The sequence below is a fragment of the Mustelus asterias genome, unplaced genomic scaffold (assembly GCF_964213995.1).
Source record: "Mustelus asterias unplaced genomic scaffold, sMusAst1.hap1.1 HAP1_SCAFFOLD_4015, whole genome shotgun sequence".
Taxonomy (NCBI): Eukaryota; Metazoa; Chordata; class Chondrichthyes; order Carcharhiniformes; family Triakidae; genus Mustelus; species Mustelus asterias.
This window is the reverse complement of record NW_027593960.1, coordinates 1-24,257: the sequence shown is the minus strand read 5'-3', so window position 1 is coordinate 24,257 and position 24,257 is coordinate 1. Positions and strand designations below refer to the sequence as shown.

The 24,257-nt window shown below is 55.5% G+C and overlaps 1 protein-coding gene across 2 annotated transcripts; it reads left to right on the top strand.

Moving 5' to 3' along the window:
* Nucleotides 1-8,773: 8,773 nt before the first annotated feature.
* On the top strand, nt 8,774-23,410 carry naa10 (N-alpha-acetyltransferase 10, NatA catalytic subuni). 2 transcript variants are annotated; one of them, XM_078208593.1, is made up of 8 exons: nt 8,774-8,875; nt 13,931-14,029; nt 14,409-14,467; nt 15,906-15,951; nt 16,482-16,597; nt 18,156-18,200; nt 20,325-20,409; nt 22,406-23,410. In XM_078208593.1, exons 1-8 carry the CDS (start codon nt 8,855-8,857, stop codon nt 22,481-22,483), a joined length of 549 nt encoding a protein of 182 aa, XP_078064719.1. In that variant the 5' UTR covers nt 8,774-8,854; the 3' UTR covers nt 22,484-23,410. The 2 variants fall into 2 exon arrangements, with proteins under 2 accessions (XP_078064719.1, XP_078064717.1); XM_078208591.1 differs by having other exon boundaries at nt 22,401-23,410.
* Nucleotides 23,411-24,257: the final 847 nt, after the last annotated feature.

Below are 24,257 nucleotides of genomic sequence, written 5' to 3'. Positions count from 1 at the left end.
CCTCCCTATCCCTGTAACCTCCTCCAGCCCCGACACCCCCTCCCTATCCCTGTAACCTCCTCCAGCCCCTACACCCCCTCCCGATCTCTGTAACCTCCTCCAGCCCCGACACCCCCTCCCTATCCCTGTAACCTCCTCCAGCCCCTACACCCCCTCCCTATCTCTGTAACCTCCTCCAGCCCCTACACCCCCTCCCTATCTCTGTAACCTCCTCCAGCCCCTACACCCCTCCCTATCACTGTAACCTCCTCCAGCCACTACACCCCTCCCTATCACTGTAACCTCCTCCAGCCCCTACACCCCTCCCTATCACCGTAACCTCCTCCAGCCCCTACACCCCTCCCTACCTCTGTAATCTCCTCCAGCCCCTACACCCCCCATCACTGTAACCTCCTCCAGCCCCTACACCCCTCCCTATCTCTGTAACCTCCTCCAGCCCCTACACCCTCCCTTTCTCTGTAACCTCCTCCAGCCCCTACACCCCTCCCTATCTCTGTAATCTCCTCCAGTCCCGACACCTCTCCCTATCTATGTAACCCCCTCCAGTCCCCCGTTTCTCTGTAACCTCCTCCAGCCCCGACACCCCTCCCTATCTCTGTCACCCCCTCCAGCCCCGACACCCCTCCCTATCTCTGTAACCACCTCCAGCCCCGACACCCCTCCCTATCTCCGTAACCCCCTCCAGTCCCCCCTTTCTCTGTAACCTCCTCCAGCCCCGACACCCCTCCCTATCTCTGTCACCCCCTCCAGCCCCGACACCTCTCCCTATCTCTGTAACCACCTCCAACCCCGACACCCCTCCCTATCTCCGTAACCTCCTCCAGCCCCGACACCCCTCCCTATCTCCGTAACCTCCTCCAGCCCCGACACCCCTCCCTATCTCTGTAACCCCCTCCAGCCCCTACACCCCCTCCCTATCTCTGTAACCCCCTCCAGCCCCTACACCCCTCCCTATCTCCGCAACCTCCTCCAGCCCCGACACCCCTCCCTATCTCTGTAACCCCCTCCAGCCCCTACACCCCCTCCCTATCTCTGTAACCCCCTCCAGCCCCTACACCCCTTCCCTATCTCTGTAACCCCCTCCAGCCCCTCCCTATCTCTGTAATCTCCTCCAGCCCCTACACCCCCTCCCTATCTCTGTAACCCCCTCCAGCCCCTACACCCCTCCCTATCTCTGTAACCTCCTCCAGCCCCTACACCCCCTCCAGCCCCTCCCTATCTCTGTAATCTCCTCCAGCCCCTACACCCCCTCCCTATCTCTGTAACCCCCTCCAGCCCCTACACCCCTCCCTATCTCTGTAACCCCCTCCAGCCCCTACACCGCTCCCTATCTCCGTAACCCCCTCCAACCCCTACACCCCTCCCTATCTCTGTAACCTCCTCCAGCCCCTACACCCCCTCCCTATCTCTGTAACCCCCTCCAGCCCCTACACCCCCTCCCTATCTCTGTAACCCCCTCCAGCCCCTACACCGCTCCCTATCTCCGTAACCCCCTCCAACCCCTACACCCCTCCCTATCTCTGTAACCTCCTCCAGCCCCTACACCCCTCCCTATCTCTGTAACCTCCTCCGAGATCTCTGCGCTCCTCCAATTCCGGTCTCTCGAGCATCCCCCGATTCCCATCGTTCCGCCATTGGGGGCACGCCCTGGCCATTCTTGTCTTGTGGAATAGCACGCTGCCTTTTGGCCGGAGAGGGGACGGGTCTGCATTTTCTGTTGGAGGATGTTATGCAAAAACAAAACAAGATGTTGCAGAGGGCTATTGGGCTCTGGGGGGCATCACTCAGCTGTGTAGCTGCTCCTGGAATGAATATCGTGCTGACTCAGATGGGGAGGGCAGACAGGGGGGTTTAAGCTTTGTGTCGAGGGGTACTGCGGGTGCAAGTTGTAGCTGTTGTGGTGAGCTACTGGACTGTGGGGGGCATTACTCAGCTGTCACGATGCTTCCCCGGGTGAATATCTAATTCTGGTAGCTGGGGGGAGGCGGTTAAAGGGGAGGTTTCTATAGGGGTAAGGATTAATGGGGAGGTTTCTCGGGGGGGGGGGGGGGGAATTAAAGGGGAGGTTTCTCCAGGTGGGATTAAAGGGGAGGTTTCTCCGGGCGGGATTAAAGGGGAGGTCTCTCCGGGGGAGGGGGGGGATTAAAGGGGAGGTCTCTACGGGGGTGATTAAAGGGGAGGTTCCTCTGGTGGGGATTAAAGGGGAGGTTTCTGCGTGTGGGGATTAAAGGGGAGGATTCTCCGGGGGGGATTAAAGGGGAGGTTTCTCCGGGGGGCATTAAAGGGGAGGTTTCTCCGGGGGGCATTAAAGGGGAGGTTTCTCCGGGGGGCATTAAAGGGGAGGTTTCTCCGGGGGGGATTAAAGGGGAGGTTGCTCCGGGGGGGATTAAAGGGGAGGTTGCTCCGGGGGGGATTAAAGGGGAGGTTGCTCCGGGGGGGATTAAAGGGGAGGTTTCTCCGGGGGGGGGGGGATTAAAGGGGAGGTTTCTCCGGGGGGATTAAAGGGGAGGTTTCTCTGGGGAGGTGGGATTAAAGGGGAGGTTTCTCCGGGGAGGGGGGGGAATTAAAGGGGAGGTTTCTCCGGGGGAGAATTAAAGGGGAGGTTTCTCCGGGTGGGGATTAAAGGGGAGGTTTCTCCGGGTGGGGATTAAAGGGGAGGTTTCTCCAGGGGGGAATAAAGGAGGTTCCTCCGGGGGGAGAATTAAAGGGGAGGTTTCTCCGGGAGGGGATTAAAGGGAGGTTTCTCCGGGGGGGATTAAAGGGGAGGTTTCTCCGGGGGGGATTAAAGGGGAGGTTTCTCCGGGGGGGATTAAAGGGGAGGTTTCTCCGGGGGGGATTAAAGGGGAGGTTTCTCCGGGGGGATTAAAGGGGAGGTTTCTCCGGGGGGGATTAAAGGGGAGGTTTCTCCGGGGGGGGATTAAAGGGGAGGTTTCTCCGGGGGGGATTAAAGGGGAGGTTTCTCCGGGGGGGGGATTAAAGGGGAGGTTTCTCCGGGGGGGATTAAAGGGGAGGTTTCTCCGGGGGGGATTAAAGGGGAGGTTTCTCCGGGGGGGGGGGGATTAAAGGGGAGGTTTCTCCGGGGGGGGGGGGATCAAAGGGGAGGTTTCTCCGGGGGGGATTAAAGGGGAGGTTTCTCTGGGGGGGATTAAAGGGGCGGTTTCTCCGGGGGGGGGGGGGGATTAAAGGGGAGGTCTTTCGTGGGGGTAGGGGTGGATTAAAAGTAAGGTTTCTACCGGGGGGATTAAAGGGGAGGTTTCTCCGGGGGGGATTAAAGGGGAGGTTTCTCCGGGGGGCATTAAAGGGGAGGTTTCTCCGGGGGGCATTAAAGGGGAGGTTTCTCCGGGGGGCATTAAAGGGGAGGTTTCTCCGGGGGGCATTAAAGGGGAGGTTTCTCCGGGGGGCATTAAAGGGGAGGTTGCTCCGGGGGGGATTAAAGGGGAGGTTGCTCCGGGGGGGATTAAAGGGGAGGTCGCTCCGGGGGGATTAAAGGGGAGGTTTCTCCGGGGGGGGGGGGAATTAAAGGGGAGGTTTCTCTGGGGGGGATTAAAGGGGAGGTTTCTCCGGGGAGGTGGGATTAAAGGGGAGGTTTCTCCGGGGAGGGGGGGGAATTAAAGGGGAGGTTTCTCCGGGGAGAATGAAAGGGGAGGTTTCTCCGGGTGGGGATTAAAGGGGAGGTTTCTCCGGGGGGGGGGATTAAAGGGGAGGTTTCTCCGGGGGGGGGGGGGGGGAGTAAAGGGGAGGTTTCTCGTGGGGGGGGGGGGGGGGAGTAAAGGGGAGGTTTCTCCGGGGGGGATTAAAGGGGAGGTTTCTCTGGGGGGGATTAAAGGGGCGGTTTCTCCGGGGGGGGGGGGATTAAAGGGGAGGTCTTTCGTGGGGGTAGGGGTGGATTAAAAGTAAGGTTTCTACCGGGGGGATTAAAGGGGAGGTTTCTCTGGGGGGATTTCTCCGGGGGGGGATTAAAGGGGAGGTTTCTCCGGGGGGATTAAAGGGGAGGTTTCTCCAGGGGTGCGGATTAAAGGGGAGGTTTCTATGGGGGTGGCGATTAAAGGGGAGGTTTCTACGGGGGTGGGGATTAAAGGGGAGGTTTCTACGGGGGTGGGGATTAAAGGGGAGGTTTCTACGGGGGTGAGGATTAAAGGGGAGGTTTCTCCGGGGGGATTAAACGGGAGGTTTCTCCGGGGGGATTAAAGGGGAGGTTTCTCCGGGGGGATTAAACGGGAGGTTTCTCCAGGGGGGGTGTGTGGATTAAAAGGAAGGCTTCTATGGGGGGAATAAAGGGGAGGTTCTACGGGGGGGGGGGGGGGGTAAAGGGGAGGTTCTATGGTGGGGTTAAAGGGGAGGTTTCTACGGGGGTGCAGATTAAAGGGGAGGTTTCTATGGGGGTGGGAATTAAAGGGGAGGTTTCTACGGGGGTGGGGATTAAAGGGGAGGTTTCTACAGGGGTGGGGTTAAAGGGGAGGTTTCTACAGGGGTGGGGGTTTAAAGTGGGGGTTTCTCCGGGGGTGGGGATTAAAGGGGAGGTTTCTGCAGAGAGATTTAAATCAGAGGGTATTTTCTGGGGTAAATTTTGCCTCGGGATTAAATAAATTGTGGAGTTGCTGAGGATCTGGATCAATCATCAGCCCCCTGGCCCTCACTCACTACCCAGGCCCCTCTCCCCCCCCTTAGGCCCTCACTATCCTCCTCATACCCTCTCTCCGTGTCCCTCACTATCCGGGTTCCCCCTCTCTTTACACTCTCTCAGTCCCTCACTCCCCTCCCCCTCCCATCCGGTCCCCCTCACGACCCACCCCTTCCTTCCTCAGTCCCTCACCCTCCTCTGCCTCTCCCTCACCTCCAGCCGGCACTCGGTTCCATGCAGCAGTTTGATGCTGAGCTGCATCTCGCCCGAAGCCTGAGCTAGGCCACAGCTTAAAGGGACAGGCACCCACTGTCTGGGTTAAAGGGACAGGCACCCACTGTCTGGGTTAAAGGGACAGGCACCCACTGTCTGCGTTAAAGGGACAGGCACCCACTGTCTGCGTTAAAGGGACAGGCACCCACTGTCTGGGTTAAAGGGACAGGCACCCACTGTCTGCGTTAAAGGGACAGGCACCCACTGTCTGCGTTAAAGGGACAGGCACCCACTGTCTGGGTTAAAGGGACAGGCACCCACTGTCTGGGTTAAAGGGACAGGCACCCACTGTCTGGGTTAAAGGGACAGGCACCCACTGTCTGCGTTAAAGGGACAGGCACCCACTGTCTGGGTTAAAGGGACAGGCACCCACTGTCTGGGTTAAATGGACAGGCACCCCCTGTCTGGGTTAAAGGGGGAGGCACCCCCTGTCTGGGTTAAAGGGACAGGCACCCCCTGTCTGGGTTAAAGGGACAGGCACCCACTGTCTGGGTTAAAGGGACAGGCACCCCCTGTCTGGGTTAAAGGGACAGGCACCCCCTGTCTGGGTTAAAGGGACAGGCACCCCCTGTCTGGGTTAAAGGGACAGGCACCCCCTGTCTGGGTTAAAGGGACAGGCACCCCCTGTCTGGGTTAAAGGCAGTAAGAAGTTTAACAACACTAGGTTAAAGTCCAACAGGTTTATTTGGTAGCAACTGCCCCTTTGTCAGGTTGAGTGGAAATCTGCTCACAAACAGGTTAAAGGGACAGGCTCCCATTGTCTGGGTTAAAGGGTCAGGCCCCTCCCCCCCCCCCCCCCCGTCTGGGTTAAAGAGAACCCCCCTCTCCCAACCATCTGAGTTAAATGGACACCCCCGCCCCCCCCTCCTCTCCCTGGGTCTGGGTTAACCTGGTGTTGTTAAACTTCTTACTGGGTTAAAGGGACAGCCCCCACCCCCCGCGAATGTTAAAAGAGCAGTCGTCACAGGAGATGCAGAGAAGCTTAAAGGAGCAGGACCCAGGTGTGGGGATACAGCACCTGGAGGGGAGCCCCAGATGGGAGAGGATTTCTTAAAGGCCCAGTCCCCAATGCCACGGAATTGGAAACCAGCAAACCAGAATGCCGACTCTGAACGGAACCCAGAACCCAACCACATTCAGACAAATAATGACCAGGAACAGCCCAACATAGGAGAGAAGAGCTGATGGAAAGTGAGAGGAATGCACACACAGGCTCGTGAAAGTCTCGCATAACTTGTATTTAACCCAGAAATTAATTTCTATAAACTGTAAAGCTATCAGACTTGTTTTAAAATACAATTCACTCTCAAGAGCATTGCTGCTCATAAAACTGACATCTACACACACTTCTGGTCAAGTTATAGAACATTCCAGCGCAGTACAGGCCCTTCGGCCCTCGATGTTGCGCCGACCAATGAAACCAATCTAAAACCCATCTAACCGACACTATTCCAATATTATCCATGTGTTTATCCAATAACCATTTAAATGCTCTTAATGTTGACGAGTCCACCACTGCTGCAGGCAGGGCATTCCACGCCCTTACTACTCTCTGAGTAAAGAACCTACCTCTAACATCTGTCCTATATCTATCACCCCTCAATTTAAAGCTTTGTCCCCTCGTGCTACCTATCACCATCCAAGGAAAAAGGCTCTCACTATCCACCCTATCTAATCCTCTGATCATCTTGTATGCCTCTATTAAGTCACCTTTTAACCTTCTTCTCTCTAACGAAAACAGCCTCAAGTCCCTCAGCCTTTCCTCATACGATTTTCCCACCATACCAGGCAACATCCTGGTAAATCTCCTCTGCACCCTTTCCAACACTTCCACATCTTTCCTATAATGCGGCGACCAGGACTGTACGCAATACTCCAAGTGCGGCCGCACCAGAGTTTTGTACAGTTGCAGCATGAGCTCCTGGCTCCGAAACTCAATCCCGCTACCAATAAAAGCTAACACACCGTACGCCTTCTTAACAACCCTATCAACCTGGGTGCCAACTTTCAGGGATCTGTGCACATGGACACCCAGATCCCTCTGTTCATCCACACTACCAAGTATCTTACCATTAGCCCAGTACTCTGTATTCCTGTTACTCCTTCCAAAGTGAATCACCTCACACTTTTCCGCATTAAACTCCATTTGCCACCTCTCAGCCCAGCTCTGCAGCTTATCTATGTCCCTCTGTAACCTGCCACTTCCCTCCGCACTGTCTACAACTCCGCCGACTTGACCATTATTAATCATTATGTCTATATTTACAATGGCCAAGCCTATGTCAACATGTCACGGGGTAATTCCACCTCCCACCACCCCAGGCACTGCAGTGCCATCAGCAGCCAGAAAGGACATGTCGGGACCCCCCAAAGCTCCTCAAAATCAAATATTCCATTGAAAGTATGTTCACTGGTGTAATGTTAAGTGGCAGGTTTGCTCACAGCAAGATCCCCAGATGCGCAGGAGGAGGCCTTTGGGCCCGTCGAGACTGCACTGACTCTCCAACAAAGCATCTTTACCCAGGGACACCTCCCCGGCCCTATCCCCATAACCCCGTGCATTTACCATGGCCAATCCATCTAACCCGCACATCTTTGGACACGAAAGAGCAATTTAGCATGGCCAATCCACCTAATCTACACATCTTTGAACATCAAGGGACAGTTTATCCATAGAATCCCTACAGTGCAGAAGGAGGCCATTCAGCCCATCGAGCCTGCACTGCCAACAATCCCACCCAGACCCTATTCCTGTAACCCCACGTATTTGCCCTGCTAATCCCCCTGACACTAAGGGGCAATTTAGCATGGCCAATCCACCCAACCTGCACATAGAAATCATAGAAAGAATCATAGAAACCCTACAGTGCAGAAAGAGGCCATTCGGCCCATCGAGTCTGCACCGACCACAATCAGAACCCAGGCCCTACCCCTATATCCCTACATATCTACCCACTAATCCCTCTAACCTACGCATCTCTGGACACTAAGGGGGCAATTTTAGCATGGCCAATCAACCTAACCCGCACATCTTTGGACTGTGGGAGGAAACTGGAGCACCCGGAGGAAACCCACGCAGACACGGGGAGAACGTGCAGACTCCGCACGGACGGTGACCCGAGGCTGGAATCGAACCCGGGTCCCTGGCACTGAGAGGGGGCAGTGCTAACCACCGTGTCGCTCTATCCTTGAGGGTGAAGACCGTGAATTTGTCCTCATTAAGCGGGACTCCACGTTGACCTAAGCCCTGGGGACAGCAGAGCCGGTCATTCGTTGGGGCATCACTGCTGTGAATCCCTCCATCTGGAACCTTCTGGCTGGATCAGGTTCAGGAATAGGGATCCAGGATCAGGAAGATCCCAGTTTGATTGGCTTTCCATGACCCCCGAATCACTGACCCGTCCCCTTTAAGAATGGGAGGGACCGGAAAGCCCGACCCGCCAGTTGATTGGCTGAGACCTGGTCCCGGATGGCGATCGCGATTGGTAGATCAGCCTGTCAATCAGCCACAGCGCCGCACCTGATTGGTCGGGACTGCTGTCAATCTACAGCAGCGCTTTCTGATTGGTTCAGGTCCAAAGGGCGGCACTGTTGAAGAATTCCGCCTTCTCTCTGATCCGATTGGCTCAGGCGGCTGTCCATCAGCAGCTTCCGGATGTTGGGCTGTCCTTTCCGGCCATTGGCTTGGCGGGAGGGACGGAAGCCTGGGATTAGCGGGAGGGGTGAGGATAGGGCCGCTGATTGGCGGAGCGGCGGCGGACGCTGATTGGCGCAGCGGCGGGGGAGGCGCTGATTGGTGGAGAATCGGTTACGATGATTGGCGCAGCGGTTCGGTGGCTGCCGATTGGCGGAACGGGCGGGGAGCTGGCTGCTGATTGGCGAGGGGGCGGGGCGGCTGAGGCCAGCGGCCTGGGGGACAGTCAGTGTGAAGCTGCGGCTCCGGGAGCGGGAAGCGGCACCATGAACATCCGCAACGCCCGGGTGAGTGAGAGAGCGGGGCCGCAGACACAGCCTGGGGTGGGGAGGGATCAATGGGCGGATAAATAAATAAAGAATTCTATGAAGGCGGCCGCTCGGCGGCGGAGATTCCCGGCTCAGAGACTCTGAGAGGAACCTTCCCCCTCCCCCACCCTCCTCATGCTGCACAAAATGGCGGACAGCAGGCCCCGCCCCATTCCTGGGCCGCGCCCCCAACGCAGGCCCCACCCCATTGTTCATGCCCCGCCCCCAACCCGTGAAGGCGTATCTCACCAAGCCACGCCCCATTCCCAGGCCACGTCCCAACCCAGACCACGTGTCATCCACCAAGCCCCGCCCCATTGTTCAAGTCACGCCCCATTGGGCAGGCCCCCGCTCCCCTCGTCCAGGCCCCGCTCCCCTAGTCCAGGCCCCGCCCCCAGTCCAGCCCAGGCCCCGCCCCCCAGTCCAGGCCCCGCCCCCAGTCCAGGCCCCGCCCCCCCAGTCCATGCCCTGCCCCCTTGTCCATGCCCTGCCCCCAGTCCAGACCCCGCCCCCAACCCATGAAGGTGTATTTCACCAAGCCCCGCCCCAAACCACACCCCATTCCCAGGCCACATCCCAACCCAGACCATGTGTTGTTCAAGCCCCGCCCTCAACCCAGACCATGTGTCGTTCACCAAGCCCCGCCCTCAACCCAGACCACGTGTCGTTCACCAAGCCCCGCCCTCAACCCAGACCACGCCCCATTCCCATGTCAAAAGCGCCATGAACCCAAGCCCATGCCCCTCTCCCCAGACCACACCCCTTCCTCAGGCCCCGCCCCACTCCTGAGTGGAGCCCCTCCCCCTCTCTGCCTCACAGCTGATAGTCCTGAGTCCCGATGGGGGGCAGGGCAGGAAAGGAAGATCCCAGTCTCTGCTGCGCCCTCTGGACTGGAGGTGCAAGGAATTCCGGATTCCCCCAGTGACGGCACAGTGGTTAGCACTCCTGCCTCAAAGCGCCAGGGACCCGGTTTGATTCCCGACTGTGTCTCAGTCACATGCATCCACTCTTGGATCACTCTTCCTCACGTGCCTTGTGCATTTCAAACTTCGTGAGATCTCAAGACCCCCCCCACCACCGCAACCCCCTCACCCACCTCGCGTGCGATGTCCATTCCATTGGGCCAGTCAACCCTGGCAGCTCCATCCGGGAGGGAGGGATTGACCAGGGAGCCTTGGGTTGAGATGGGAGAAGGGCATCTTCGATATCGTTCCTTCAGTGTGCCCCATTGCCAATTAACTGCCAACCAGGAGGTGGCACAGCGGTTAGCACTGCTGCCTCACAGCACCAGGGATTCGGGTTCGATTCCCAGCTTGAGTCACTATCTGTGTGGAGTCTGTACATTCTCCCCATGTCTGCGTGGGTTTCCTCCGGGTGTTCCGGTTTCCTCCCACAGTCTGAAAGACGTGCTGGTTAGGCGGATTGGCCATGCTAAATTCTCCCTCAGGGAACCCAAACAGGCAACTCGGAGATTTTCACAGTAACTTCATTGCAGTGTTAATGTCAGCCTACTTATGAAACTAATAAATAAACTTTGGGTGGCCTATTACTCATTTCTATCATCATTCTAAACATTACCATACAATGATCACTATTTCCTAAACACTCCCGCACTGAAACTTGACCCACCTCATTCCCAACATCCTTTCTTGTTGGACTGGACGCTCATTGCTGTAGTAAATTCTCCCCCAGCCCAATCTCGACAGCAGGCCCCTTGAAGCAGCTGATGTTATCTGGTGTTCCTGATCTAGCTCAAACTGTCTTTAATCCCCCTCATCCTGGGATGATGGCACTGTCTTACGAAGAGAGATTGTGGAAAACTGGGGTCTGTCTCGAAGAATGAGAGGTGATCTGATTGAATCCGTCAAAATACTTGTGCAGAAGAGTGCAGAAAAGATTTACTGGGATGCTACCGGGACTTGGTGGTCTGAGTTATAAGGAGAGGCTGGATAGACCGGGACTTTTTTCTCTGGAGCGTAGGAGGCTGAGGGGTGATCTTATAGAGGTCTATAAAATAATGAGGGGCACAGATCAGTGAGATAGTCAATATCTTTTCCCAGAGGTAGGGGAGTCTAAAACTAGAGGGCATCGGTTTAAGGTGAGAGGGGAGAGATACAAAAGGGTCCAGAGGGGCAGTTTTTTCACAGAGAGGGTGGTGAGTGTCTGGAACAAGCTGTCAGAGGTAACAGTCGAGGCGGGTACAATTTTGTCTTTTAAAAAACATTTAGACAGTTACATGGGTACGATGGGTATAGAGGGATATGGGCCAAATGCGGACAATTGGGATTAGCTTAGGGGTTTAAAAAAAAGGGTGGCATGGACAAGTTGGGCCGAAGGGCCTGTTTCCATGCTGTAAACCTCTATGACTTAAAAAGATAGAAAGGGTGGAAGCGGGAAAGTGATTCCTTCAATTCGTGAAGTCGAGAATCAGGGGAAGTAATTTCAAAATGAGGAGGATTTGATTTGATTTGATTTTGTCACATGTATTGGGATACAGTGAAAAGTATTGTTTCTTGCGCGCTGTACAGACAAAGCATACCGTTCATAGAGAAGGAAATGAGAGAGTGCAGAATGTAGTGTTACAGTCACAGCTAGGGTGTGGAGAAAAATCAACTTAATGCGAGGTAAGTCCATTCAAAAGTCTGACAGCAGCAGGGAAGAAGCTGTTCTCGAGTCGGTTGGTACGTGATCTCAGACTTTTGTATCTTTTTCCCGACGGAAGAAGGTGGAAGAGAGAATGTCCGGGGTGCGTTGGGTCCTTAATTATGCTGGCTGCTTTTCCCCGAGGCAGCGGGAAGTGTAGATAGAGTCAATGGATGGGAGGCTGGTTTGAGTGATGGACTGGGCTACGTTCATGAGCCTTTGTAGCTTCTTGCGGTCTTGGGCAGAGCAGGAGCCCAGACCAAGCCGTGACACGTCCGGAAAGGATGCTTTCAATGGTGCATCTGTAAAGGTTGGTGTGTCGTAGCGGACATGCCAAATTTCCTTAGTCACTCAGGACGGATGTCTTTGCACAGAGCGTGGTGACTCTTTGGAATTCTGCCCTCGTGCATCAGTCGCTGAGAGTAAGCGCGCAGGTACAGCAGGCAGTAAAGAAGGTGAATGGTATGTTGGCCTTCATAGCGAGAGGATTTGAGTATAAGGATAGGGATGTTTTGCTGCAATTGTACAGGGTGTTGGTGAGGCCACACCTGGAGTATTGTGTGCAGTTTTGGTCTCCTTATCTGAGGAAGGATGTCCTTGCTATAGAGGGAGCGCAGCGAAGGTTTACCAGGCTGATTCCGGGGATGGCAGGTCTGTCATATGAATCATAGAATCCCTACAGCGTAGAAGGAGGCCATTTGGCCCATGGAGCCTGCACCGACAACAATCCCACCCTATTCCTAACTCTGCAACCTCACATATTTACCCTGCTAATCCACCTGATAGGAGGGGCAATTTAGCATGGCCAGTCAACCTAACCCGCACATCTTTAGAGTGTGGGAGGTAACTGGAGCACCCGGAGGAAACCCACGCAGACACGGGGAGAATGTGCAAACTCCCCACACACACACTGACCCGAGGCTGGAATAGGGGGAAGGGGGGATCAGGATATTGAAGTCGATGATCAGCCATGATCGTGGTGAATGGTGGAGCAGCTGGAAGGGCCGAATGGCCTCCTCGTGCTTCTAGTTTCGATGTTTTATCCCGGGGGAGGTCAGTCACTGAGTTTGTTTAAAGCAGGGATTGGTTTCTAATTGTTAGTTGAACGTAGAACAGTTCAGCACAGGAAAGGAGATTAGACATGTCCGCTACAACTCTCACCAACTTCTACAGATGTTCCATAGAAAGCATTCTTTCTGGATGTATCACAGCTTGGTCTGGGGCTCCTGCTCTGCCCAAGACCGCAAGAAACTACAAACGGTCGTGAATGTAGCCCAATCCATCACTCAAACCAGCCTCCCATCCATTGACTCTGTCTACACTTCCCGCTGCCTCGGGGAAAAGCAGCCGGCATAATTAAGGACCCCACGCACCCCGGACATTCTCTCTTCTACCTTCATCCGTCGGGAAAAAGATACAAAAGTCTGAGGTCACGTACCAACCGACTCGAGAACAGCTTCTTTCCTGCTGCCATCAGACTTTTGAATGGACCGACCTCGCATTAAGTTGATCTTTCTCTACATCCTAGCTATGACTGTAACACTACATTCTGCACCCTCTCCTTTCCTTCTCTATGAACGGTATGCTTTGTCTGTATAGTGCGCAAGAAACAATACTTTGCGCTGTGTACTAATACATGTGACAACAATAAATCAAATCAAATCAGGCCCTTCAGCCCATCGAGCACAGGAACAGGCCCTTCGACCCACCATGCTGTGCCGAACATGAGGCCAAATTGAACTAATCCCTGTTCCCTGCCCTTGCTCCCTATCCCTCTGTTTCTTGCATATTCCTGGGCTTATCTAAAAGCCCCTTAATCGCCCCGATCGTATCTGCCTCCACCACCACCCCAGGCAGCGCGTTCCAGACACCCACCACCCTCTGTGTAAAAAAACTTACCCCTCACATCTCCTCTGAACTTCCCCTCTCTCACCTGAAGCGCGTGCCCCCGAGTATTAGACATTTCAACTCTGGGAAAAAGATTCTGACTGTCAACCCTATCGATGCCTCTCATCATTTTATATTCTTCTATCAGGTCTCCCCTCAGCCTCTGCCGCTCCAGAGAAAACAGCCCCAGTTTGTCCAGCCTTTCCTTATAGCTCCTACCCTCTAATCCAGGCAGCATCCTGGTAAACCTCTTCTGTGAATGTGAAGGGATGTTGCAAATGAGATGGGCCAAGCAGATCATTGTATGATAATGTTGAGAATGATGATACAAAAGCGGGCATAATGTGGAGTTAAAGGCCACAGAAGTGTCTGATCGTTCATGAACGTATTGACTGGCAGAGCACGCTGGATGGGCTGAATGGCCTCCTCCTGTTCACTGTTTGGCTGGGGAGTGAGGGGACAGGGTAATGTCAGTGTGTGACTGTTCCGCTTCTCTGTTTTCAGCCTGAGGACCTGATGAACATGCAGCACTGCAACCTGCTGTGTCTGCCGGAAAATTACCAGATGAAGTATTACTTCTACCATGGCTTATCGTGGCCCCAGGTATGATCCACCCACAGTGCGGCGCTCCCTCAGCACTGACCCTCCCACAGTGCGGCGCTCCCTCAGCACTGACCCTCCCACAGCACTGACCCTCCCACAGTGCGGCGCTCCCTCAGCACTGACCCTCCCACAGTGCGGCGCTCCCTCAGCACTGACCCTCCCACAGCACTGACCCTCCCACAGTGCGGCGCTCCCTCAGCACTGACCCTCCCACAGTGCGGTGCTCCCTCAGCACTGACCCTCCCACAGTGCGGCGCTCCCTCAGCACTGACCCTCCCACAGTGCGGCATTCCCTCAGCACTGACTCTCCCACAGTGCGGCGCTCCCTCAGCGCTGTTTGATCATGTCCTTCACTAACTGGCCTTTTGCTTCCTTCCAGCTTTCTTACATTGCAGAGGACGAGAACGGAAAGATTGTGGGATACGTCCTGGCTAAGATGTAAGTTGGAGGCAAAACTGTGTTTGCTCATTCAACTGCACAGAATGTTAGACAGTCGTACAGCACAGAAACAGGCCATTTGGCCCCTCTGCCACATGTTGGTATTCCTGCCCCACAACACACTTCTGCCACCTCTCGCTCCATTTCCCCCTATTCTCCCACATCCTTCTATTCCTTACTCCCTCATGTGTTTATCCAGCTTCCCCTTTTGAACTCATCGACACTTTTCATCTCCCCCACTCCCCGTTGGAGCGAGCCCCACATTCTCCCCTCGCTGGGGGCGAGTCCCACATTCTCCCTCACTCCCCGTGGGAGCGAGTCCCACATTCTCCCTCACTCCCCGTGGGGTCAAGTCCCACATTCTCCCCACTCCCCGTGGGAGCGAGTCCCACATTCTCCCCCACTCCCGTCGCTGGGAGCGAGTCCCACATTCTCCCCCACTCCCCATGGGAGCGAGTCCCACATTCTCCCCCACTTCCCGTGGGAGCGAGTCCCACATTCTCTCCCACTCCCCGTGGGAGCGAGTCCCACATTCACCCCCACTTCCTGCGGGAGCGGGTCCCACATTCTCCCCCACTTCCCGCGGGAGCGAGTCCCACATTCTCCCCCACTTCCCGCGGGAGCGAGTCCCACATTCTCCCCCACTTCCCGCGGGAGCGAGTCCCACATTCTCCCTCACTCCCCGTGGGAGCGAGTCCCACATTGTCCCCCACTCCCCCCCCATGGGAGCGAGCCCCACATTCTCCCCCACTTCCCGCGGGAGCGGGTCCCACATTCTCCCCCATTCCCCACGGGAGCGGGTCCCACATTCTCCCCCACTCCCCGTGGGAGCAAGTCCCACATTCTCCCCCACTCCCCCGTGGGAGCAAGTCCCACATTCTCCCCCACTCCCCCGTGGGAGCGAGTCCCACATTCTCCCCCACTCCCCGTGGGAGCGAGTCCCACATTCTCCCTCACTCCCCGTGGGAGCGAGTCCCACATTGTCCCCCACTCCCCCCCATGGGAGCGAGCCCCACATTCTCCCCCACTTCCCGCGGGAGCGGGTCCCACATTCTCCCCCATTCCCCACGGGGGCGGGTCCCACATTCTCCCCCACTCCCCGTGGGAGCAAGTCCCACATTCTCCCCCACTCCCCCGTGGGAGCAAGTCCCACATTCTCCCCCACTCCCCCGTGGGAGCGAGTCCCACATTCTCCCCCGTTCCCCGTGAGATGCGGACCGAGTAAGGGCAAAAGTTTTTTCTTTTAGCGTAGTTGGGGCATCATGATCGGCACAGGCTTGGAGGGCCGAAGGACCTGTTCCTGTGCTGTAGTTTTCTTTGTACCCACCCTGAGCCAGTCATTGAGCCACCGTATCACTCGCTGTTTATTAAAGTCCCTCGGAGAGATTGATTCTGTTTTCATTCTAAGTCTGAGGGTTTACTTTTCTCTCTCTCTCAGGGAAGAGGATCCTGACGATGTTCCTCACGGGCACATCACCTCCCTGGTAAGGAGCAGGTTCGAAGGCAAGACTGTGCCTGGCACGGGTGCCAGAGGGTGGGACGGAGATCGGAGTGGAGGGGGGGGTGGGGGCGGGGGGACAGGGACTGGCACCAGGACTGGGAAGGGGTGCGGGGAGTGGAGAGGTACAGAGGACTGGGACAGGGTGATGTGGGGAGGGAGAAGAGGGACAGGGAGAGGAGGTCCGGAGACTGGGAGAGGTGGGGGAAGGGGAAACCTGGGAGAGGAGGGACGGAGACTGGGAGGCGTGGGGAGAGGAGAGGGGGTGCAGAGACTGGCGGGGAGGGTGGGGGTGCGGCATAGACCAGGGTGGGGACGGGACCAGAGTGGTGGGATTGGGAGGCGGATTCTGGATACGGAGCTCTGGGTGAACAGGATGGAGAGAGGAGATTGGTAATGAGGTGAGGGGTTGCACTATTCAGCTGCGTGATTAGAGACACTGATCTCCCTCCCTATCCCTGACTCCAACTCTCCACCTCACGGGATCGGATGTGAGTTATACTCTTCTTCCTGCAGGCTGTGAAAAGGTCTCACCGGCGGCTAGGATTGGCCCAGAAGCTGATGGACCAAGCGTCCAGAGCCATGATCGAGAATTTCAACGCCCGATACGTTTCCTTACACGTTCGGAAAAGGTAATCTCGCCATCCACTTCCAGAGCGCCACGTTCTAGATTCAGGTCCAGGTGTCCCGTTCTAGATTCAGGTCCAGGGTGTGTTGTGGGCTTCAGTGTGTGAATCTGGGGAGTGTGTTGCAGGGTTCAGTGTGTGAATCTGTGGGGAGTGTGTTGTGGGGTTCAGTGTGTGAATCTGTGGGGAGTGTGTTGTGGGGTTCAGTGTGTGAATCTGGGGAGTGTGTTGCAGGGTTCAGTGTGTGAATCTGTGGGGAGTGTGTTGCAGGGTTCAGTGTGTGAATCTGTGGGGAGTGTGTTGTGGGGTTCAGTGTGTGAATCTGTGGGGAGTGTGTTGCAGGGTTCAGTGTGTGAATCTGTGGGGAGTGTGTTGCAGGGTTCAGTGTGGGTGTGAATCTGTGGGGAGTGTGTTGCAGGGTTCAGTGTGTGAATCTGTGGGGAGTGTGTTGCAGGGTTCAGTGTGTGAATCTATGGGGAGTGTGTTGCGGGGTTCAGTGTGTGTGAATCTGTGGGGAGTGTGTTGCAGGGTTCAGTGTGTGTGTGAATCTGTGGGGAGTGTGTTGCAGGGTTCAGTGTGTGAATCTATGGGGAGTGTGTTGCGGGGTTCAGTGTGTGTGTGAATCTGTGGGGAGTGTGTTGTGGGGTTCAGTGTGTGAATCTGTGGAGAGTGTGTTGTGGGGTTCAGTGTGTGAATCTGTGGGGAGTGTGTTGTGGGGTTCAGTGTGTGAATCTGTGGGGAGTGTGTTGCAGGGTTCAGTGTGTGTGTGAATCTGTGGGGAGTGTGTTGTGGGGTTCAGTGTGTGAATCTGTGGGGAGTGTGTTGGGTTCAGTGTGTGAATCTATGGGGAGTGTGTTGCGGGGTTCAGTGTGTGAATCTATGGGGAGTGTTGTGGGGTTCAGTGTGTGAATCTATGGGGAGTGTGTTGCAGGGTTCAGTGTGTGAATCTGTGGGGAGTGTGTTGCGGGGTTCAGTGTGTGTGTGAATCTGTGGGGAGTGTGTTGCAGGGTTCAGTGTGTGTGGGTGTGAATCTGTGGGGAGTATGTTGCAGGGTTCAGTGTGTGTGGGTGTGAATCTGGGGAGTGTGTTGCAGGGTTCAGTGTGTGTGGGTGTGAATCTGTGGGGAGTGTGTTGCAGGGTTCAGTGTGTGTGGGTGTGAATCTGTGGGGAGTATGTTGCAGGGTTCAGTGTGTGTGGGTGTGAATCTGGGGAGTGTGTTGTGGGGTTCAGTGTGTGTGGGTGTGAATCTGTGGGGAGTGTGTTGCGGGGTTCAGTGTGTGTGGGTGTGAATCTGGGGAGTGTGTTGCGGGGTTCAGTGTGTGTGGGTGTGAATCTGGGGAGTGTGTTGCGGGGTTCAGTGTGTGTGGGTGTGAATCTGTGGGGAGTGTGTTGCGGGGTTCAGTGTGTGTGGGTGTGAATCTGGGGAGTGTGTTGCAGGGTTCAGTGTGTGTGGGTGTGAATCTGTGGGGAGTGTGTTGCGGAGATGGAGTGTCTAACTGTTAATCCTTGTTGAGTGGATGACACTCGAATATTAATTTGTGCCTTTCTGTTTTTCCCGTTACAGCAATCGAGCAGCACTACATCTCTACTCCAACACGCTAAACTTCCAGTAAGTGCTGTGTCTGGACCTGATCTCAACCTCAAATCTCCCTGTTCCCCCTCCTTGCCGCCGCTCACCTCTGACTGCTCCTGACTTGCACCCCTCCGCGGTCGCTCTGCTCCTCCCGAGCCTGTTCCCCGATTCCCATCACTCTGCCATTGGGTGGCCATGCCTTCAGCTGCCTGGGTGGGGGGTGGGGCAGGGCTCCGAGCTCTGGTGTTCCCTCCCTGAACCTCTCTGCCTCGCCACACCATTTTCTGTCTTACGATATCCTTAACTGAAAGCTTGATATCCTATATTTACCAGTTCCGGATTCCCATTCCCATTTGTGTGAGGAAGCGCTTCCTGACATTTCCCCCCCCACCCCCCGGAACGGCCGGCCTCTCATTTTAACCTCCAGGTGCTCCGGTTTCCTACCACACTCCAACGATGTGCAGGTTAAGGTGGATTGGCCATGCTAAATTGCCCCTTAGTGTCCAAAGATGTGCAGGTTAAGGTGGATTGGCCATGCTAAATTGTCCCTTAGTGTCCAAAGATGTGCAGGTTAGGTGGATTGGCCATGCTAAATTGTCCCTTAGTGTCCAAAGATGTGCAGGTTAGATGGATTGGCCATGCTAAATTGTCCCTTAGTGTCCAAAGATGTGCAGGTTAGGGGAATTGGCCATGCTAAATTGTCCCTTAGTGTCCAAAGATGTGCAGGTTAGATGGATTGGCCATGCTAAATTGTCCCTTAGTGTCCAAAGATGTGCAGGTTAGGGGGATTGGCCATGCTAAATTGTCCCTTAGTGTCCAAAGATGTGCAGGTTAGATGGATTGGCCATGCTAAATTGTCCCTTAGTGTCCAAAGATGTGCAGGTTAGGGGAATTGGCCATGCTAAATTGTCCCTTAGTGTCCAAAGATGTGCAGGTTAGATGGATTGGCCATGCTAAATTGTCCCTTAGTGTCCAAAGATGTGCAGGTTAGGGGAATTGGCCATGCTAAATTGTCCCTTAGTGTCCAAAGATGTGCAGGTTAGATGGATTGGCCATGCTAAATTGTCCCTTAGTGTCCAAAGATGTGCAGGTTAGGGGAATTGGCCATGCTAAATTGTCCCTTAGTGTCCAAAGATGTGCAGGTTAGATGGATTGGCCATGCTAAATTGTCCCTTAGTGTCCAAAGATGTGCAGGTTAGGGGGATTGGCCATGCTAAATTCTCCCTCAGTATATCCGAACAGGCGCCTAATCCTAATCGCAAAATCCCACTAACTGTCCTGTCTGGAGACAATACACATCTCTTTAACCTGTACTTAACCCTCTCTCCACTCACATTGTCTGTACCTGTAAAGATTTGATTACCTGTAAAGACTCGCATTCCAACCATTGTCTTGTAATTGAGTCTGTGTCTATATATTGCCCTGTTGGTGGACCCAACTCTCCACTCACCTGATGAAGGAGCAGCGCTCCGAAAGCTCGCGATACCAAATACACCTGTTGGACTTTAACCTGGTGTTGTGAGACTTCTTACTGTGTTTACCCCAGTTCAACGCCGGCATCTCCGCATCATGGCTAATGAGAATGAGAAACTTAGAGAATTTAGTATCAATGAAGAAATATCCCAGGAGAAATTAGTGGGGCTAAAAGATGAGAAGTTCCCTGCACTCGATGCTTCCGTTCGAAGGTTTTAAAAATGGTGGCGACAGATATGGTGAATGCATTGGTTTTGGTCTTCCAGGATTCCCTAAATCCTGGAATGGCTCCCGGGAATTGGAAAGTAGCCAACACAATCCCAACATTCGAGAAAAGGAGCAGAAATCGACCACTCAGGCCTTTAAAAACAGCAGCTGAAGGTACCGTCTGACACGGTGGCACTGTGGTCAGCATCGCTGCCTCACAGCCCCAGGGATCCGGGTTGTCTGCGCAGATTCTGCACGTTCTCCCCGTGTCTGCGTGGGTTTCCTCCGGGTGCTCCGGTCTCTCCCCACAGTCCGAAAGACGCGCTGGTTAGGGTGCAATGGCCGTGCTAAATTCTCCCTCGGTGTTACCCGAGCAGGTGTGGCGACTGGGGGATATTCACAGTAACTTCATTGCGGTGTTAATGTAAGCCTTACTTGTGACACTGATAAATGAACTGTAAAACCTTTTCCCCCGTGCAGGATCAGTGAGGTGGAGCCTAAGTATTACGCTGATGGCGAGGATGCATACGCTATGAAAAGGGACCTGACTCTAATGGCGGATGAGGTTTGTTTGTCTCCTGCTGTTTGGGAATAGTTTACCAGAGGAGCCTGGCCGGTGAATCGATAGGGATTCAGTCGACGTAGAGAAAGGTGTTTCCGCTTGTGTGGGTCTGGTGGGGTGGTGGGAGAGAGACCAGAACTGGGTCGTCCAGCGTGTTCAATGCTGAGACAGACAGATTATTAATCAGTTAGGGAATGGAGGATTCTGGGGATAAGGCGGGAAAGTGGGAGCTGAGTATTATTTCATCAGATCAGTCATTGAATGGCAGAGCAGACTCGATGGGCCAAATGGCCTCCTTCAGCTCCAATGCCTTATTTAAAGTTTATTTATTGGGGGGGGTTCTGGGCGGGGGGGGGGTTTAAAAGTTTAAAAAGTTTTCAAAAAGTTTATTAGTGTCACAAGTAGGCTGACATTAACACTGCATTGAAGTTAGTGTGAAAATCTCCTAGTCTCCACACTCCGGCGCCTGTTCGGGTAACACTGAGGGAGAATTTAGCACGGGCCAATGCACCCTAACCAGCACGTCTTTCAGACTGTGGGAGGAAACCCACACAGACATGGGGAGAACGTGCAAACTCCACACAGACAGTGACCCAAGCCGGGAATCCAACCCGGGTCCCTGGGCTGTGAGGCAGCAGTGCGAACCCACTGTACCACCGTGCTGTCCCCATTCTGAGGGGGTGGGGTTAGGTTGTGGAGGGGTTAGAAATCATAGAAATCATAGAAACCCTACAGTGCAGAAGGAGGCCATTCGGCCCATCGAGTCTGCACCGACCACAATCCCACCCAGGCCCTACCCCCACATATTTACCCGCTAATCCCTCTAACCTACACATCTCAGGGGCAATTTTAACCTAGCCAATCAACCTAACCCGCACATCTTTGGACTGTGGGAGGAAACCGGAGCACCCGGAGGAAACCCACGCAAACACGAGGAGAATGTGCAAACTCCACACAGACAGTGACCCGAGCCGGGAATTGAACCCAGGACCCTGGAGCTGTGAAGCAGCAGTGCTAACCCACTGTGCTACCGTGCCGCCCCGGGTTGGGGAGGGTGCGGTGGTTCTGGGTGTGTGGGTAGTTTGGGGAGGCTGGGGATGTTTGGGAAGTTGTTGGCGGGTTGTGGAGGAGTGTGATGTTTGGGAAAGAGTAGGGTTAGTTTGTGGAGGGGTGGGGGGTGTTTCTGCGGGGTTTGGGGGCTGCTGTCTATGTTGGTAGTTTGGGGAGGCTGGGGGGAGGGTGGTTCTGGAGGGGTGTGATGTTTGGAAAAGGGTTGGGGGTTAGTTTGTGGAGGGGTTGTGATTTGGGGAGGGTGGGGGGTATTTGGTGAGGGTGCGGGGGTTTCTGGGCGTGTGGGCAGTTTGGAGAGGGTGGGGGGTTTCTGGGAGTTGGGGCGATTTCTTGGGGGATGGGGCTGCTGTGTATGTTGGGTTAGTTTGTGGGGGGGTTTCTGAGGGGTGGGGGGGTTTCTGGGGGGTGGGGGGGTTGCTGGGGGGGGGGGTTTCTGGGAGTGGGGGGTTGCTGCGGGGGTTTCTGGGGGTGAGGGGGCTGCTGGGGGGGGGGGTTTCCGGGGGTGAGGGGGCTTTTGGGGGGGTTTCCTGGGGGTGAGGGGGCTGCTGGGGGGGGGTTTCCGGGGATGAGGGGGCTGCTGGGGGGGGGTTTCCGGGGGTGAGGGGGCTGCTGGGGGGGGGTTTCCGGGGGTGAGGGGGCTTTTGGGGGGGTTTCTGGGGGTGAGGGGGCTGCTGGGGGGGGTTTCTGGGGGGGGTGTTTCTGGGGGTGAGGGGGCTGCTAGGGGGGGTTTCTGGGGGGGGTGGGGGTTGCTGCGTGGGGTTTCTGGGGGGGTTTCTGGGAGTGGGGGTGTTTGGGGGTGAGGGGGGGTTTGCTGCGGGGGTTTCTGGGGGGGGTTTCTGGGGGTGAGGGGGCGGCTGTGTATGTGGCCTCCGGGCGCTCCAGCGATCCGGGATCCACTTCATCGCTGTTGGCTTTTCCTCCAGTTCAGGAAACAAGCGGACACAAGGGAGCGTCTGAAACCACTGGTACTGGCCTCCCTGGACCACCGGGCCCACCACCGGTCTAACCACCTCTCCGACTGCTGCCGGGATGACAAGTGCGCGGCGGGTGTGCTGAGCAGGGGCCGCGAGGGGGCCGAGGACAGCGGCGAGAGCAAGGACGTCAGTGAGGTCAGCGAGGCCACCGAGAGCACGGACGTCAAGGACAGCTCAGAGGCATCGGACTCAGCCTCGTAACGGCACAGGGCGATCCCGTGGAACAGGGACACCCCCCCCCCTCCCCAACGCCGTGCCACATGGCCTGTCGCAGCACTGACTTCGCCCTGAACCCCAGCAACCCCCCCTTCCAGCCCCAGAGCAGACATACTCGCTCTTTCCTCCCCCCTGCCCCCTCTCCCTTCACGCCCACTGACTGTCCGTCACCTTTTCCCCATTGTCCGGTCCCGGAATCCTGCCAACCAGACCTTACATCCATCGGCATTCGCAGGACGGCCCCCTTTGACATCCAGATCCCCAGGGATTGCGTGCAGTCAGTGGAGATGCAACACCTTCAGTGCCGAGTGTCCCAGGTCCAGCCCGCCTTGGCAGCCCCCTTGCCCCTCACTCCCGCTGCTGGTCGGTGCCGTTCCGGAACACACTCCTTCCCCTGTCCAGTGACCTGCGTTATCGTTATAGCGGCCAGCACAGCCAGAGGGATCCCGCCATTCCCGGGATCTCGGACTTTGTGGCCAGAAGTTTGACGACTTGAGCCCGGGGGTGGATTTGGTTTTACCGTGTCGCCCTCTCCCCCCACCCCTCCCCCCTCCTCGGACCCCCAGCCCTTCTCCCAGGAGCAGCAGTGAGGTTGGAAATGTTCTCGAATCCCCTCCCCACCCCCCCCCACCCCCTCCCCCGCCCCTCAGTCTCCAGGTTCCTGATGCTTGGAGAAGCCAGGCCTGGGATTCACACAGGGACATGTTGTGAACTCTGAATAAACAGCATTGGAAAAGAGAGGAGCTCCGCGTGTGTGTGTCTCGCGCCTGTGTTATTGGAAACGAGGGGTTCGTGCCACTTTCTGCCAACGGAGATTGTGGTAGCGCAGTGGAGCGCGATACACGGCGGCTGAGCGCGGGATTAAGAGCTTGGAGCGGTAGTTGAACGCGGGTCCAGGCTCGCGTTCTGTGGTGATTGAACACGAGTCCAGGCTCGCGTTCTGTGGTGATTGAACACGAGTCCAGGCTCGCGTTCTGTGGCGATTGAACACGAGTCCAGGCTCGCGTTCTGTGGCGGCTGAACACGAGTCCAGGCTCGCGTTCTGTGGCGGTTGAACACGAGTCCAGGCTCGCGTTCTGTGGTGGTTGAACATATTTTTGCAAGGACAGGCCGATTCCCCCTAATACATCGGCCAGAGTCCAGCTTTACTGTCAGCAGCATACAACTACATGTTCCAACACAGACCAGGTACCAAAATACAGAACTGTAGTCGGTAAAAATTACCTCTGAGGCTGGCATGAGTCAAAATAGAATCAGCTTTATTCTCACAAGCTTGCAGGAGAACTTGACCTCTTGAAAGCGGAAGCCAAAGTTCTCTCTGAACACAGAAAAGTGGGGATATATATACAGCATGGCTTCTAATACTGGTCGCGAATCAACCCCAGACCAGTCACGACTCAGAAATACAATTTACAACTGCTGGTCACGAAGCAAGCTTCCAGACCAGCCACAAAAACCATACACTGGTTTATGGTCAGAAGTTATCAGTGTATCTGGCATCCTCAGCTCACGAAGCGCAGGTCTTCTGTTTCCTGTTCTTCCCGCGGTTCTCCTTTGAAGTTCCGACGCTCTTCCAGCTGCCTCAGCGGG

Excerpts from the sequence above, each read along its gene's own strand:
- naa10 (XM_078208591.1), top strand. The coding sequence starts at position 8,855 with ATGAACATCCGCAACGCCCGG. Across the intron at positions 14,468-15,905 it reads GGATACGTCCTGGCTAAGAT|GGAAGAGGATCCTGACGATG; the intron begins GTAAGTTGGAGG and ends TCTCTCTCTCAG. Across the intron at positions 15,952-16,481 it reads ACGGGCACATCACCTCCCTG|GCTGTGAAAAGGTCTCACCG; the intron begins GTAAGGAGCAGG and ends TTCTTCCTGCAG.